The sequence below is a fragment of the Siniperca chuatsi genome, linkage group LG9 (assembly GCF_020085105.1).
Source record: "Siniperca chuatsi isolate FFG_IHB_CAS linkage group LG9, ASM2008510v1, whole genome shotgun sequence".
Taxonomy (NCBI): Eukaryota; Metazoa; Chordata; class Actinopteri; order Centrarchiformes; family Sinipercidae; genus Siniperca; species Siniperca chuatsi.
In genome coordinates, this window is record NC_058050.1 from 22,596,548 (window position 1) to 22,615,074 (window position 18,527).

Genomic DNA, 18,527 nt, shown 5'->3' on the forward strand with positions numbered 1-18,527 from the left:
TTAATTATGCCTCTGAAAAAGAAACATAGGAAATGGATTCGACTGTACAAACATATCTGCACCTCTTTTTTGTTTCTACAGTGGGGGTGTTTTAATGGTGTTTCTTTTAGAATTAATCAAGCCTGAATAAAAAGCCTCACACTCTGATGAGCAGTCAGGTTGTATTAATGCTTTTGAGCTTGTATTTGATCACTGGTTTTGCCCCATCCATTGTGTTCCATTCCACCTGGAAAAAAAGTGTTGTATGTGTAAGTCAAATGTTACATGATCATTTTCTTTCAAGGGTTCAATTGGTCAGATGGCCTGCTGACTTCGTTTCTAACTCTTTGTCTTACACTTTCTTTGTTTTTTTGACAAAATGGTTTTGAACAAATTGGATTGTAGATTTCTTTTTTTCACTTGCTCACATGATTGTGTATTCCATGCTAAAAGCCTGTGATGGGGCCAGTTGATTGAATTACTTCTGGAAAGCCAAACAGCAGGACCATTTGAATAATGCATCTAATTTTCACAAGTGTTCTTCAGCTTTCCTGTTCCAGATAGAGTTTGTCCTTATGATTGACTGACTTTATGAATAAATTATAGTCAGGCATTATTCGCAATAGATTTCATGAGCAGATGCACACTCAGTAGCCAAGGGAATAAAATGATCATGGTTAAATCTAATAAATCTGTTAAATCTGTTTGGTCATGTAGGGTGTAAGCATGTTGAGACACTAACACTGTCTGCACATAAAATGGCATCTAAAGCCTTTGCTCGTCACAGATTCAGGTGCTAAAGCTCAGAAAAAAAGTTGTTTTTCTGTTAATCTGTGATCCAAAATCATCTGCAGAGTATAAGTCTACAAACAAAACATAAATCAAGCTGTTGTTACTTTATTTGTTTTTATGACAGGGTAGTATATAGATTTATAAATCTGCATCTCACAGAAAAGCCCTACTTTGGGGAATTTATATGGGGATAAAAGTCATACATCTCTAGGCTTCCTCAAACCACAGCATCTCAGAAAGTGATGTACAAATTATTTATTTCGAGTGTGCAGATGTTTATGAATGTATATACTACCACTGCCATTATAGGTGAATTTGTCTTATTATTTGATGTTTTATGGTGGTTAACAATAAAGTAATGCATTAGCAGTACCAAGAGTGTGGGTTTGGATTTTTAATCTAAGTTTCTAAAAGAAAATTAAAAGGCTTTCAGCAATTACACTTCAATCCAACTTTCTAAAGTTAAACAAAACCCTCAACTATAAGTTTATCCCCCATTCCAACCACCTTTCTACTTCCTTACTGTGTGACCCCACTAAACTTGCTGCCTTCAATCTTCTGAAGGAAAATAATGAATTTCACCCTTTTTTTTCTTTTTTGTTTTTTTAAATATCCCTTATCCCCAAATCTCCCTTGCTGCATCAACCACCAAATATGTTTCAACCCTGCTCGCACAATTAATGACATCAGAACATGACATCCAAAAATCTTCTACCTATCTATGTTTATTATTTCCGTCATCTTCCCCCAGTTCTTTGTCCATAGATCCGATTTCTGTCCTGATCTTGTCATCGTTGTTGCCACCTCTATCTTCACTCACTTTACCACCTCCTCTTGTGACATCTATTCCAACTCTGTCCCTTCTTTCACAGTCCTTTGCTCCCACCTAATGATTGCCACTTCAGTGAAAACACACATCCTGGCCCCATGAGAAATGACACTCCTGTGTCCAACTGTCTTTCCCATGTGGTCTACATCTGTGCACACTCATCCTTAACCCAGCTGCCACATACCCATCATCATGATGCTGATAACACCTTACTGCAGCTCTTTCATATGCTCTCACACTTTTACAAACACACTCCAAATGCATCCTTTCTGATGACTCTGGAGTTCAACCACCTTTCCTCACAAACTCTCTACTTCCTGTAAACAACCCCTATCCTCTGACACTGACTTCCACTTCACCATGACATGAAAGCAATTTATTTCCCTCATGCTTTTTTTTTTTGGGGGGGGGACTGTCATTTCAGTTATGGATGTGCTCTCAGTGGTTAAATTTTCAAGCTAATTTTCCCTGTCTTACTTTAGCATCTTGATCTAAAATAGTAAAATGAAGAGTACCTTCCTGTAGGATTTATCCCTCCACCTCTCTCTTCAGTTCTTTGTAGTCTTCTGTCAGCAGCTCGATGTGTTTCTCAGAATCACTTTCCTGGGCAAAATCCCAGAGCTTCACAGCGGCCTTGTAGTTCATGGTCATGGGATACTCGACACAGACGTGTTTGATCTAATCCCTACTCAATTTCTAGGATTCTCCAAACTTAAGTCGAAACTCAAAAAATCTGCCAAACCCAATCAAATGTGTCTGTTCCTGCTCTGGACGATTGCTTCCCCCAAACTCCCCCAAGGCAAATTCCACAATCTCCACTGTTTTCTATCGAAAAGTCAACACTGCTTCTTTCCCATTTCAGAGTCAGTGGTGGTCAAAGCACTGTACTGTACACTAGTGACACTTATTACTGAGATTGACCTAAAGTAAAATTGTAACTTAAGAGGGACGGCATATATTAGTGTATGCTCGCTTTGCATTGTTTACATCAGAATATAATAAATCAGGAGCCATCAGGTGGTGGTATTCACAAGAGAACAGTTCCTTATTCCTAAATATATTATTATAGATCATAATAAATGACTCCCTAAGGGGTCACGATTTATACCTGTAAATGAAAGCACACACTTTTGAGCAGTTCTTGAGTTAACCAACAGGAACTTGCTTTTGACAGTCCAACAAAGTCATAAATACCAGTAGTCTGTTGGACTATTGATAAATAGTCCAACAAATGTAACAGCCTTCATGCCAAGACCACTAACAAGAGCACACAGTGAAGTTTATGTCTGGCACCCATTATTTACAACTACAACGTGATGTTTTCAATTAATTTGGTATTTACCAGTTTCTGATGATCACCCTACTTCAGATACATTTTATACAACTTTGACACTTGATCATTTTCTGACTTACTAAAGCCCAAATGCAGTATCTTCCTATCTTTTAAGGTGATATATGATAATCTCAACTAATCACTGTGTGAAATGGAGATCCAGAATCAGGCTTGTTTTAATTGATAGTACTCAGTCTATAATCTCCCAGGGCTTGCAAATAAAACTTTTCTTTAGTGGGCAAAGCAGGGACATCAGCTGATATCAGCAGAGTTCCACAAACTGAAATGGGCATGGTTCTGCATCCCTGTCCAGATACATTAACAATTAACGGTACAACAACCTCATTTTGCTTGGGACTGTGATAGGTGGAGATAATATCATCAAACATTTCTTTCTGAAAAGCAATATTTTCAAGATTTTCAGTGATTAGAATGAGTCTAATGAGGGGTGCTTTAACATCAAAACATATACATAGCCGCCAGGGATAATGTTCTGTGTGTGTTCTATGTTCTCTTATAGACTAAAGGCGTACCGCTCTTCCCGTGCATGGACTGCAGCTGTGCATTCAAGAAGTTGGGCAGCCTGAATGCCCACATCAGCAAGATGCACATCTCTGTGATTGAGGTGCCCTCCAGCACTTCGGTAAGAGAAAGTATGCAGAAAACACGAGCTTTCAAATTACGGCCTGTCCTCATCTTGTGAATGGCCCTTTGTCAAATTGGTTCTTGTCTTCTTTCTTCCCTCCTTCCCGCTCCATTCCCCCTCTTCTTCTCCCTTAGGAGACAGAGACAACAGGCCAGGCTCCTGGGGGGTCAGAGGGCGGCGAGGGGGTGACAGATGTCATCCAGCAACTTCTAGAGCTGTCTGAACAGGTCAGCGGGGAGACAGCCCAGCCCCAACCTCCAGAGCCAGCTATTGCCATGGAAACTGCCATCAACCAGGACATCCTGCAGGTGAGCGAAGGACATTCAACCACACTAAATAAATTAGATGATTAGAACAAAACTCAGTAGTATTCAGACTGGGAACCGCATGGCTTAGACCTAACCTACAGTATTTGTTTCAAATGTTTATCTTAAAGCAAGACTTTAAGGGGTGCACCACTTTAGCTCTCATCCCTCAATGTGACATGCACTCTTGAAGATATGAGGATGAACCAAAACTCATTTGGAAAATTCTCCTTGGCTTTCTGTCTGTGTGAGGTGCTAGCAATTAGGCTCAGGAGCACACACACCAGCAACTGTCAGTTGTTGATGTGTTAGTGGAAGCATTTATGTGGAAATGATTTGGATGGAGATCGGCGGACCCACGGTGGGAATATATGTGGACACAGAGAAAGAGATGAAAAGAAGAAATGTTTTCCATGAGCTCAATAAAAACTCTGAACCCAAATGGTATGGCTGTCAAGTTGCTTCCCTTTGGTGACTGACTGGCAAGATTTTCCTCAGTGGTGGAAACAGGATCCATCCAGGGGGAACGAGACAGTATAATAATGATTTTGGACCATGAAGCTTTATAAATGATTACTGCTGGAGAGTTGAGCCTCTGCACTCCAGCACAAAAGGATGTGATTGTCACTGAGCATTGGTTTTGGACCATGGATTTATTTTTTTGGCCAATTTTTTGTCAATATTTGCCACATTTTTACAAGCCATATCTCAAATTGTTGAATTTATAAAAATGAGAATTCCTTACATGGTTAGGTTTAGTATTTTTGTAAGAACTGAGAAAACATTCTGTTATAAGATTTAACTCTAACTGTAGTTTCTTGTACATGAAGGCATTTTTAAGCTGTAGTGTTTGAGCAGATTTTTGCTCTGTTTCTGTAGCAAGCTCTGGAGAACAGCGGGCTGAGTGTGGTCCAGCCGCAGAGTGATGCCACATCCAGAGAGACACAGAACCAGACCACTGAGAGCACTGCTGTAGAAAGCAAGAAAGTACCTGACAAACCGGCCAGGGAGAAGAAAAGGAGCATTTTCAAGAAACCTATACAAATGCCAGGTAGGGGTTTGAATGCAAACCATGTTGCAGAAAAGAGTACTCAGTAAATCACAAACAAATCAGCTAATTATAATTCGGATAACTGATTAATCAATTCAGTTATTTACTAAGTAAATATATTTGCAGCTTGCGAAATACATTTAAAAGATTTGCTTGTCCTATCTGTGTTCATATAATTATAAAATGATGTCTGTTTATTTGCTGCTGTTCAAAATAAATAAGAAAATCTGTCATTTCATTTTTCAAACTTAATAAACTGGACGATTGATGATTTACAAAGATGGTAGAAAACAGCTTTCAGTTTCAGCACCGAGCCCTCAACTGACAGAAACACTGGACAGCTGCTTCACCATGCCTTCCTTTCCAGGTTCCATCAGGGAGGAGAATGGTGTTCGCTGGCACGGCTGCCCATACTGCTCCAAGGAGTTCAAGAAGCCCAGCGATCTTGTTCGCCATATCCGCATCCACACCCACGAGAAGCCTTTCAAGTGCAAACAGTGCTTCAGAGCTTTTGCTGTCAAGAGTACCCTCACAGCACATATGAAAACGCACACGGGTATCAAGGCCTTTGAGTGTCAGTGTTGTCTGAAGTGCTTCTCCACTTCTGGCAGCATGAAGGTACACATGCGTCTGCATACAGGTGAGAAGCAGGTCCACTTCATGAAACGGTTACATTTAAAGCCTAAGTAAAATTTGAGCACACTTTCACATTATTGGCTTATTCCTCATCATATTCCTCCCGCCATACACCTGTTAAACAGTGAACTGTATGCCAGCATATTCAGTATGTGCACAAGTTAAAGGAGACATATATGAGCTTTCAACATAATGTTTTCAGTTTCCTGGCAGCCTCTATCATTTAGTATTCAGCTATATGTTATTATAATTTATACAGCAAATTACAAAAGCTGGACCTGTGTAAATATAGTGGTGCCGCTACAGTCCTCATTTGCATTCATGTGTTTGCAATCATTCTGTTTTTGCTTCTTCTTAGAGAGATTACCTTAATACTAGAACCGCCAGAGTCGCTGTATACCTAAAACTGCGGCGAAAATTTACCCGCTATTAGGATGCATTGATTTTCAAGGTATAAGTTACAAGGTTAATTTATTTATCATTCTACAACACAGGGTTGTAAAACGAAATGCTAGTTGTAGTCCCTTTATGCTACTCACAAAATGACAATATGACACTAAAATAATATAATAAACTTTATTTATATAGAAATTTTCTTAACGAGATTTCAAGGTGAACAGCACAGATAAAAACAACACAGATAAAGAAGAATCAAATAAAAACAACACAGGGGTCATAAAACATCGGGGGATAAAATAAAGTTTAAAAAATGTTACATGTCGCTCATTTTGTGATTATTTCCGCTACGTTGCTCAAACACACTTTGCGCAAACATTCAGCACCTTGGCTGTGCATTTCCCACAAACAGCATCTCCGCACTTCAGGCATTTACGGAACGTTTTGTTCTGTTTGCACAGGAAACAGTGCCATGCAGGTCATTCTCCTGCGCTCTTCTGCGTCTGGGAATGGCACGTCCACGTACGGTGGCTCTTTTGACGCCATTCATTCCGCGCGCAGCTCCTGGGCCAGCTGAAGAATGAAGTCCCTTTGGGGATGTTGTCGTTCATGCAGCTACGGTACAGCACGCAGGCATTGATGGCAGCAAGATCGAGCACATTGTAAAAGGCAGCAACGGGCCATCTACACATGCCAGAGAGAGAGAGGGAGATGGTGTAGTTATATTCTAAACAATGCAGCATACCTACAATTTAGAAAAAACTATTAAAAACGATTGACTAGTGTTTTTATAGGCCTACATCATCATAATAATAGTAATGTAGAATAAGAATCTATGGTGTTTGTTTAGGACTCGCGTGCATCTCAACAGTTGCACAAAAGTTTAAAAGTCAAAACGAACATATTTATTGAAAAGAAATTATTCTAATCAATTCCAAAATCCAAAGTAGAAAATGTATAATGATCACTTTAGCTAAACAATAGGCTACACTGTGGTCGAAAACTATAGGCTATACTCTCCGCAGGTCAAAAAACACATAATGAGGGAGCTGCACACCTCTCCTGAAGGGACCGCAAAACACACTTGTGTCAGAGGTTACTAGCAATCAGACAGCATTCCCCTCAAATCAACATACAAAACAATTACAAAATATGAATGCCCAAAATATTAAACTTAATATAGGCTACTAATATAAATCTAAATAAAATCTAATTAACTGGCGAGCCATCTGGTCAACCCCAACTTTTGTTTGGCTGTAATACATCACCGTCTCTGGCTCTCTCTTCATGTCAGTGGAGATGGCCACATGCAGGTGTTGCGTGCTGAGGATGTTTATGTTTCTCTTGGCCTTGCATTGGTACACAGACAGCACCATTTTGTCATGTTTCAGCATCTTTGTACTGAACAGCTCCGTTCTCCCTCGCACAGAAGGTGGGAGCTCCCGCTTGTTCCTGTTGATGGTGCCCACCAGGCTGGTGTTTATTTTAGAGAAGTGCGTTGGCGAGTGGGAGGGAGGTGAAAAAACTGTCAGTCGTGACATTCCTTCCCTTACCAACAAAGGGTTCCACCAGCTTCAGCACCACATTCTCTCTGATGTGTTGCATGGCTGGTCTGCTGTCATCTTTTCCCAGGCATGGGAAGCCGTTCAGAATGTATTTGCTGTCAACATTGGCTGTCAGCCAAAGCTTGATCCCAAATTTGTCAGGCTTGTTGGGCATATACTGCATGAAGGGGCATCTTGCTTTTTTTTGGAAACAGTTTCTGATCCAATATAATGTCCGACCCCGGCCTGTAGCATCCAATGGAGTTCTTTATGAACCTATCCCACACCTCCCTCAGGTGTGCAAATTTGTCTGTGGTTAACTGGCAACGGCGGGTCTCCTTCTGATCAAGCAGCACATGATTTCTCGAAACCGGTTCCTCCACAGCGTTGTAATGAGAAACGTATTGCCTCATTGCTCTGACCAGAAACTTTCAATGTTTATTATGATGCCCCCACCACATACAGAAAAGCAATAAAGGCCTTCAGCTCTGCAAGAGAGACAGGTGGCTGTCTCTTCACCCGCTCTGCGCGGTTCGGCAATGGTGCATTCACGAATATGCTGCAACATTACGCCATCACACAGACATATAAATGCTGTGAGTTTGTCGCTAATGTTGAATGAATTTGCTGTCTCCCCGATCCTCCGCCGGACTGGATGACCGCCCACACTGTGGCACACACTAAATAGGAGAGAGGGAAAGATTACTTTAGACTAAGTCTATTTCATAAATGTTTTTAGGCTACATTTGACATTATTACAGCTTTAAAAGGAATGAAAAGATCATTTGTAAAATGAAAATTCATTATCCATAGGCTATAGCCTATGGATATAGATAGTCTATCTAATAAGATTTGCATAGAGCTGGGAGAAATATAGCCTATATTCTAATTTTGTATATTATTAGTCAGTCTCCCATTGGAGCAGGTAGATAGGTATGCATTCAGCCTAAAGGAGAGGCTATACTACATGTTTTGTGCAGTCTGCAGTGTTGAATGTGTGTGTTGGCATATCAGAGTCCTAAGCTAGGTGCTACTGTGTGTTTTTTGCAGCATGTTTGCAGTCAGATGTGTGTTTGTAGGCAATGTGCGGTGTCTGGACTGTGTGTATGTGAGAGAGAAAGAGAGAGACTGTGTTTGAATTACAGATGGGAAATGAGTGAGGAATAGCCTATGTATTAGGCTCTATCCACCTTATTTCTTTCTATCTTACCTTCTGCAAGTAATGTAGTAGGCTCATCTTCAAGGTCAGGGTGGGACGGGTGAGACGGCCTCACTTTTCGCGGAGGCTCTGGATCGCTGTCTGATGATGACCATCAGACTCTTCTTCACTCAATGCATTGAGTAAATCTAATGCCTCATTTACATTCAGAAATCTCTTGTCCATAGTGAATGTTAGCCTATGTCTTATGACGTGGCTCTATTACGCACAGTAGAAGACAAAAGGTGTTGCCATAGCAACATAGAATGTTTATCTAGATGCATGATATTATTAGCGCGAAAATGACTACATCCTCTATAGGGGTAAATTTTACCCGCTGGCGCTTATAGGTATAAATGGCCATTTTTTAAATCTGGCTTTATGTTGACAGTTTTTAACAATAGGGGGTGTTACATAACATAGTTTTAGGAAAAGTCAAAGACTGGGGGACTTGAATATTTTATTGAAAGAAAGGTACATACAATTGGAAAAACAGCCGCGGGTAAATTTTACCCGTTGGCGGTTCTAGTGTTAAAGAATCATCTCCTGGACATGAAATGTCAGCATTAGTGTGAATAAACAAAACTGTAACAGTTTAATTATTATGTGCATCTGTGCATTAGTCTTTGTCTCTCTAATTGCTATGTAATGGCACTGTCTATGTTAGGTGTTTACTTTAGCTCTGGTTATGTGTTAGCTCTAAGCTAAGGTTTTTGATAAATATGTTCTCAGTTGTATTTCTCCCTAAGGCTTTGTTCTTATACGGTTTCATATCTTTGTCACTTTTCCTTGTACTGTAATTTGGTTCCATAGAAATATATATTGTCTCCTGCTAACTGAAAGGCTTTGTAACCTTTTGTAGACAAAAATTAAATAAAATTATATGAGCTTGCTTACATTTTTGGTTTATGTGTGAGTTTTATATTATTTATTTAGATTGGCTTAGGGATAGTAATATATACTGATATATTTTGTGTAATTCGTAGCGTATTTTTGGAATCTTTTGATGTTTGTGTCAAAGTATATATGTCAGAATCAGTCTAATTCTCTAAATACTAATTCTCCAAAAGTGCTGTTTTTTCCCCACTTTTCCTAGGTGTACGTCCTTTCCCCTGCCCTCACTGTGACAAGATCTTTCGCACATCAGGCCACAGGAAAACACACATTGCTTCTCACTTCAAAAGCTTACAGCAGAAGAAGCACAAGTTTCCCCGAAAAACCAACAAAGCCAAAGTGTCCAAGAGTAGCGTACCTCTTCCTGATATCCCGCTGCAGGAACCCATCCTCATCACTGACTTTGGTAAGAGCATGTGTTGACAGGCACATGTGTATACACATGGGGTGATGTTGCGTCTGTGTTCACGATTGTAAACACACACACACACACACACACACTTTTTCAGCTGAAGTGATAAAGTGGAATGCATTTTTTCAGTATCTTCCTTGTTGATGTTTCTTCATGTGTGCTGCATGTTTCTGCGCAAAATGAAATACCTTTTCACATGGAAGTCCACATGTTGCTTGTTCAGGCTTAACAGGCCTCATCCCATCCCAGAACCCTCGCTTGGCTTTCCAACAATACCTGGAGGTGGTGGGCAATGACCGGCCATACAAGTGCCAGTTCTGTAGTAAGGCCTACAAGAAATCAAGTCATCTGAAACAGCATGTCAGGTAAAGCTTCTTTATAACATTGCATGTCCAGTGCATAATGTAAAAGAGTTTAATCAATGTGACTTTTTGAGGGCCAATACAAGTATTTTTTGATTAATCTGCTGATAGTTGATACATTTTCCTCATATATTATCACATTCATGCCAAAATATAACAAAAGAAAGTCAGATGATTCATTCTGCAATAAATTTAGATTGTGACAGGGTAGACAACTTATGAAACCACACTGAAAACAAATTCATACAACTTAGCTTCACCATCAGGCCACAGTTACTTGTATATATAGAATTTGTATATATGTCACAATGGAAGGGGCAGATTAAAATTACATTTATCGTACACATTCATGCTCTCCAGAGGGTGGACCCCTTTCTATCTGGAAGACTCTGTAAGGTTTCATCATGATATATTTTGTGATATATCTTGATAGCAATTGTCAACATTGCTCACAAGATATCTACTGGCTGGATTAGCATGAAGGTTGAAGTAATAATAATGAAAATAAACTTCATTCATATAGCCCCTTTCAAAACAAAGTGCTTTACATGGTAAAAATTAAATTAAAGCAAAATCAGCCAAATGAAAGTACAGAGAATGAAATTCAATAAAATACCAATCAGTAAGTGATTTAAAATATGTTACAGAATCTGCATGGCTCAGATCTTCAGAGGAGTTTCAGAGCTGAGGGCCCCTGACTGCAAAAGCCTGGCCTCCTTTAGTCTTGAGCTGGAATTTAGGAACAGCCAGAAGAGCCCTGCCTAAGCATATGAGGCTGTGCTCTGGTTCGTAGGGGAGCAGCAGTTCAGCATTATAGCTAGGTGCCTGCCCATGAAGTGCTTTAAATGTGATCAGTAAAATCTTAAAATCATCTCTAAAAATGACTGGAAACCAGTGAAGAGTGGTCAGAACAGGTGCATTTTGTACCAACTGAAGGCATGAGATTGTTTTTTGGCTTAATGAATACAGTGAATTACAGTAATCATTATGTGACGATAGAAACGCATGTTTGTTGAGTCACTGTTGAAAATTACACTCAGGTTTCTAGCTGCAGGTTTTATATTTGCAGCCAAGGAGCCAAGATTGTTCTGTAGTGTGGGGAGGGACTTCGCAGGACCAAATACCATTATTTCAGATTAATTTTCTTTTAGCTGGAGAACGTTTTGGAACATCCAACACTTGATTTCTGAGCGACAAGGTAGCAGGTGATGGAAGGTGCCGTCTTCTTCCGCATAACAGTATTGAATGTTGTGTTTGTTGATAATGTGATGTAGTGGAAGCATTTATACAGAGAACAAAAGGAGGCAAAGGATGGAACCTTGGGGAACACCACACATCAGTGGATAATGGATTCACCTGCACCACTGGGAGATTTATGGGGGAGGAGGAAATCTCTTGACTCTGTTCTAAATGGTTCTTATAAACTTAGATAATCATGTCAGAGAACTGCCAAGAATAGTGTTCAGCTTTGTAAGTTTACTTTAGCTTAAGACTTAAGCTCACAGGCAGCAGTTAGAGGGGGGGAGCAGAGCAAGAGAAGACATGTTGACAGGTGATGAATTTTGGTGTTCAAGAAAGTGCCAAGGGAGGTGAGATGAAATTAATGCGAGACAGGAGAGGGTGAGGAGAAAGAGTAGAGTAGTTAGCAGGTGGATAGAGGAGAAGCAGCTGGGTGGTGTCCAGCATTTGTCAGGCAAAAACACCAACGCAACTTCGCCTTATTGCAAATGTAATGTTGTAATTAAAACCACTGGCTTGTTTTTATACCTGACATAAATGAACAGTACAATGACTTTGTTAAACTCACTTTAAAATGCCCCTGTCAGTCATGCATAAAATAGAATATTGAAACAGCACTAGGAATGATAAATAGCCTAATCATTTCAATATTGAGAGGTTAATCTAAATAATAGCGCTGTCATCCTTGCAGTGCCTTTAGATAGTCACGCCTCTCCAGTCATCTTTTTTGTTGGCAGGTTAAGATGAATGGCTCGTATCTCAAACAGAGGATCCACATCTACCAGTGATAGCTCCCCTTGATTCACTGATCAAACTGGAATGGCCACACTTACACACACACACACACACACACTTACCTGTGTGTGTGTGTGTGTGTGTGTGTGTGTGTATATATATATATATATGTGTGTACGTTTTCTGTTCATTTTGTTTATCCTCGGGAAAATGTTTTCAGTACAAATATTACCACATTTTAAATCACTTCAATTCAAAATATCAGTATTAGCCCTCAAAAACTCATATTTGACAAAACAAACTTTTTTTAATAGCATGCTACTGATGTATACTTTGTGTTCCACTTAAAACTAAATACTGAAACTGTGGTTTAATGCTTAACTAGCTTAGTTTTGCCATCCTTTTATCACCCCAGGTCTCATACAGGAGAAAGGCCCTACAAGTGTGTGCAGTGCAGTCGAGGTTTTGCCTCCTCAGGAGTCCTCAAGGCTCACATCAGGACCCACTCAGGCCTAAAGGCATACAAGTGTCTGATGTGCGACACCACGTTCACCACCAGCGGCAGCTTGCGACGCCACATGACCACCCACAGTGACCTGAGACCTTACATGTGCCCCTACTGCCAGAAGACCTTCAAGTCTTCACCCAACTGCAGGAAGCACATGAAGACACACAGGTTTGTTCTTTGTCAGTGTGTTTGTTCGTGTTTGTTCTTTTGCACACTTTTCCCCATGTACTTAGAAGCATCAGATATGCAGTAACAAGGAACTCACTCACTTAAAGCTAGGATAAGTAATGCATTTCAGAAGAATTTTTTGTTATATTTGTTGAAATTCTCTTTACATCCCGACAGCAATCAATAAATCAAATGCTCTGGGGGGGAATAATGAAAAACATCTGGTATCTGTGGCTGTCGCAGGCCTGTAATAAGCCCATCCACCTTCCTGGCTACCTGTCTACCTGCGCACACTCTGCCCATGCACTCATTACACACGAAAATGTGTTTTGTGGGAGTGGCTTTGGAGGGAGGCCTGAATGGAGAGGGTGTTTTTTTTTTTTTTTCCCGGTTGGATACATTCAAAATCTAGCTGTCTCTTCCTAGTTTCTCCAACGTTACCTACCCTAGCTTTAAATATAAAATCACAAATACATCAATCACTATTCACAATTGCTAAATCTGAGGTTCTGCCTTTTTTGTTCTGCCAAACCAGGTATGAACTGGCCCAGCAGCTGCAGCCCCAGTCAACAGAAGACCCCTTAGGAGGGGGCACTGTGGCCCATGATATGCAGGTGGAAATAGAGGGAGATTCCCTCCAGCAGCCACCTGCTACCTCGGCAGAGCAGCAAAGCATGCTGGGACTGGGCCAGACAGAGGTTGTGAATGGAAGTCAACAAGTGACATTGGAGGCACCCCTGACTGATCAACCCCTTGTACAAGGAGAAGGTAAGCAGAGGCGGGGACAGCAAAATAACTAAAGAGAGACACAAAACAACCAATTTCTAGCTTTCTGAAAAAAGGATGGAAACCTCTCAAACCACTCCTGCAGGGTGGTCTGTTCAGTATACAAACACTCTTGGTTACCCAAAAAGCTACAAAATACACTACCTCCGGTGGAGCTTCAGCACTTTGAGGAGAGTAATAGCATGGCATGGCTAACCCTGTAAATCCAGCTACAAAGACCAGGACCTGGTCTCTGAAAATAGAGGTCATCGCTGTCCTTCAGAACCAAGCAGATCAACCTAGTTGATCTCTGAAAACTCTGTGGCTACTTTAGAATTGTTTTTTCTAATTAACTATCTCAGTTTTAAAACGCATGTCTTGTGGTCAGGTTCAGTACTCTTGACCTCAGCTATCTATATTTGATGACATTTTAATAGTATATAGACTGTAGTTTACCCTGCATACAAAGGACGTACAGTGTTAAAGGAGACAAGTCAATAGAATGTAGTATTTTCATTTCGTTCCCAAAGGCAATGCCTGTGGCAATGAGCTAGACCTAGTCTAACCCCTATTTTTTCATTTGTTTTAATACTTTATTGTTATTATGAACCTCTTCATAAGTTTGCAGTTTGCATGACTATGCATGATGAACTGTGTAGTTAATATAAGCAGTTATTTCCACACGCGAGACACTGTTTATATTGATTAGTGACCCGTGGCAATGCAGTGGGCGAACCCCACCAAAGATTACTTTGACTAGACTAGAATGATTACACTAAGTAATCTGCAGTTTAAGCACACTTTCAGTCCAAAGTACTTTTTTAGCCATGCAGAAAAGTGAAAAAGTCATTTCTATCAATTTGTCTTTGTGAGTACCAGACTAACCTGTTGTATTGCTGTGCATCTCTTTCTATGTGGTGACAGACTCTTATGTGACTACCCAACATGCTTTGCCTCAGAATATCAGCCAGTTTGAGACACCAGCACTCCCTCAGCCTGCCTTTGACCAGCAAGCTCTAACGCAAGGTACAAACATTTACACTTTCTGTCTCACCGATGTCACTGGCTTTTTCATGTCTGGATTTTGAAAATACACTATTGACTGTATGTTTACAGGAATCCAGACTAACTTTTTCCACTAGTAGCACTAGTGCTCCCTACTGAAAGTTTTAGGAGCACCAGCACAAAATTTAGGAGCACCACTTAAATCGACATGCAACGCAACACATTCATATTTTTTCCATCTTAACTGTATTACTGATAAATCCTTTGGTAATAAATATAACCCGGCGATACACCAACACCCACACAACCCATGCCACACTTTATGTAGCCTAAACAAGATTACTGAACAATATTTACAACAATAACTTAGTAAAATGAATGTAAAACATAACAAGGGGAAGGTGGCTGGCTAGAAGGAGCACATATTGGCACAATGGCATACTGGCTCTGGCTAAATCTACTGTCCACTGCAGATCCACAACCTGGATGAGTAACTAGTATAAATTAGTCAATTAGTATAATATTATAACATTAAATAAATAGTATAATGTTAAAATAATAGTATATTATTAGTATAATATTAATATATAAATACTGTTAGTATATTCATTACAATTTCATATAATAGTATACAATATAGCCTACCATTAGTATAATATTAATTCCAGTTGGACAATACAGCAGTTTAAGAAATACACACCCAACATTTATCATTTTTGTAGGTTTTGTTCCTTCATTAAATCCTTGTGCAAGAAAAAATGGTCTACAATGGTGGTTAGTCTCTGATTTGTTAATGCTAAGTACTGACTTGTCAATAATCATAACCATCCATGCAGGGTTATGAGTTCAACATTTCGAAAGTTTACTATAGCACGTCAACCTTTTTATAACGTCCCGCCCATAGTGCATCAACTTTATGAAAAGTTGAACATGTTTCAGCAAAAGGCACCTGATATAGCTAAATAGCCAGCTAACCAAACCCAAACCCTGCTTATCTCACCCCTGTTGTCTTCTGTCTTACGGCTTCAGCTGCAAAACCTTGACTAACAGTTGAACTGGTATTGGAGGGGGATGTGAGCTGGTGCATAATCAAAGTTGGCTGACGACGCGTCTCTCTCGCTCTCGTTTTTGTATAATGGGTTGCTCAAGCGGCCCACAGAGCGACTTCTCCTGGTGCTTCCGATGGCCAGTCCGACTATGGGAGAGTCTGAATGATCTTTTCTTTAATAAAATTAATTGATAGTTTGTTTCATTGCAACCAAAGGGCCAAGCGAGAACACTTAAGGCGAGTCCCCACAATATGACTGTGTAAACAGATTTATGTCCCCACAACATGAGTAACACGCTCACATGATATACGATGATGATTTTAAAAAACAAAACCAAACAAAAACGGGGGGGGGGAATATTTGCAAGTCGCACTGGTGCTCCTAGTTATAAAATTTAGTAGCACCATGTCCAAAAATGGCAGCAAAATGCAACTAAATGTTTGCAGTCTGGAGCCCTGGTTTATATATGACAAAGAAGTAGTAAATCAGTGTATAATTTCATCTCTTACTGTGAAAAACATACGTTTTCTGATTGAAAAGGGAATAGATAATGAGCTGTATCAAGTCACTTATCGTTCCAGTAATTACCCTGCAGTGTTATCCACTATAATAGTTAATTGATTGTGCAATACGCAAATGTTGGCCTCAAGAAACCACATTAGTAATGAAATCTTTCACTTTAGATTATCATTTAAAAAGAAACCAAAGAAACAAAAACCTTAATGATAGAATAAACTTTCTTTCAACCTCACTAGTCTGTCAAAGGAGACAGCAGTTGTTGGTTGTGGGGAAAAAGCCGGAATTGCTTCAATTCCCACAACAAACAGAACCGTTGATTTGGTCATATTACATGTACCATCTGTGAAAGTGTCTCTCTGTCTCCATTCTTCCCCGTCCATTCCCCCTCTTAATCCAGTGTAGTGCTCTCAAACATATGGTTGCTACTTTACTCCCACCAACTCACTCACCAAGTTCCCACCATGCCAACTGACTGTTGTTGGCAGCCTGGGTCCTGTGGAATCAGAATAGTGGACTTTGGGCAGCGACTGCAGGCAGCATATCAAACTGACAGCAAACATCTGTCAGGCAGATCTACCTTTTCCATTCCCTCAGGAGGCACTATAACCTTTTTATCTGTCCAAAACAGACCTGGAATTTCATCATGTTAGGGACGAGGCCATATGGCCTTGAGTGTCATCAAATTTTCAAGGGCACAAAGTGCATATGTCTGGGCAAGAGGACTCTTGAGCAGCTAATCATATTTTAACCCCCAGTATACCACTGCCATGTATAAAGCATTATTATACACTTGTTAGAGATATAACTTGTGACATTGATCCATGGGGTTTCATATGGGAAATCCTGTATTGTTAAACTGCCACAGAATATATGAATAATGAGCACCCAGACAGCCAAACTGCTAGCATTATAAATGTTAAAAATCAGTAAAAGGAGCTTTGGACTGTTTTGCTTTGTGGGTTATGCGGTAGTTACTTTTGCTCCGAAATATTCAGATGTTAGCACAGTTTGAAAGCGTTGAAGAACCAAATTAAAAATAATAGCTTTGATTGGTTGAATAAAGATTTGTAAATTTCAACTATATAGAAACAGCCTTTCAGTAAAATTTAGACTGAATATTGAAACACAGAATTTCAAAGGATAGTTTTAGTGTTCGCAAACCATAAATCAGCCCTTAGACAGATAACATATTTGAATGCACTTATTGTAAGTCACTTTGGACAAAAGCCTCTGCCAAATGAATTACTGTAATTTAATAACTTCGTTAATCCCCAGAGGGGAACCTAGTTTGGTCGCCCATTTACAGTAACAAATAACAAGAGATACACAAGTCAGACAGCTAGAAGCAGTCTTTTTAATAAACCTGTTCCTATCATTGGTAGCAGTGCTGTTACCCCAAAATACAACAGCATAAAACACTGGCCACAAAACTCAACACAGAAAACATTTAAAAGCTTCTTACTGACTTGAAGGACTTTAATTTCCTGGAAATAAACAACCTGGACTGTCCTTTCTTAAACACAGCATTAACATTTTCTGACGGGTTCAATTTCGTAGACCAAGCATGTGCCCTTCATCACGTTTATGAAAAGCAGGTATTTCTGCTTGCTTGACAAATGTGCAACATTTTTGCCTGCTGTTACACAACAAACAAACAGTAGTTATCTTTTGTTCATACCCAATCCAGTAACTAGCTTTTGTTACATATAGCATAGCATCTGTGCTACCTACTTTTAGCAATCATAACATCAGCAAATGATGTATTAATACATTGCTGGCTATATGTTAAAGTAACACTTAAGCAGCATTTAAATGCTGTCTTGTCACTGTTTTTCTTTCAGTCCTTTTATTAATGACATGTCCGCTTCAGCAGCTATTGTGGTCACATCAAATTTCTTGTCTAGTGTTTTTGGGGTTTACGCACAGATTTCTTACAATAACAGACTCAAGGCTGTACATCATCTAGCATGTTTCTGCTGCAGGCTGTAATCCCTGTGCTGACCAGTCAACAGTGTCAATGAATGGTGGTATTGTGCTCAAAGTTAAGTAATTTAATATAAGCCATCCTCCTGTTGTGCAGTAGTTGAATAAACACAAATGCACACTTAGATTTCATAGTTTCCAATTATTATTTTTGCTGAGAGAAATCTTTATGCTTTATT

The 18,527-nt window shown here is 39.8% G+C and overlaps 1 protein-coding gene across 3 annotated transcripts in view; it reads left to right on the plus strand.

Annotated features, from left to right (window-relative positions):
• Positions 1 to 18,527, plus strand: part of LOC122881687 (zinc finger protein 236-like) — a 64,592-nt gene that overhangs the window by 11,757 nt on the left and 34,308 nt on the right. For all 3 annotated transcript variants that reach the window (XM_044208203.1, XM_044208201.1, XM_044208202.1), the window contains exons 7-15: positions 3,454 to 3,576; positions 3,714 to 3,887; positions 4,764 to 4,935; positions 5,303 to 5,575; positions 9,806 to 10,009; positions 10,239 to 10,380; positions 12,767 to 13,027; positions 13,563 to 13,795; positions 14,717 to 14,818. In XM_044208203.1, the coding sequence (XP_044064138.1) occupies positions 3,454 to 3,576; positions 3,714 to 3,887; positions 4,764 to 4,935; positions 5,303 to 5,575; positions 9,806 to 10,009; positions 10,239 to 10,380; positions 12,767 to 13,027; positions 13,563 to 13,795; positions 14,717 to 14,818 (1,684 nt within the window). The remainder of the gene's footprint in view (positions 1 to 3,453; positions 3,577 to 3,713; positions 3,888 to 4,763; positions 4,936 to 5,302; positions 5,576 to 9,805; positions 10,010 to 10,238; positions 10,381 to 12,766; positions 13,028 to 13,562; positions 13,796 to 14,716; positions 14,819 to 18,527) is intronic.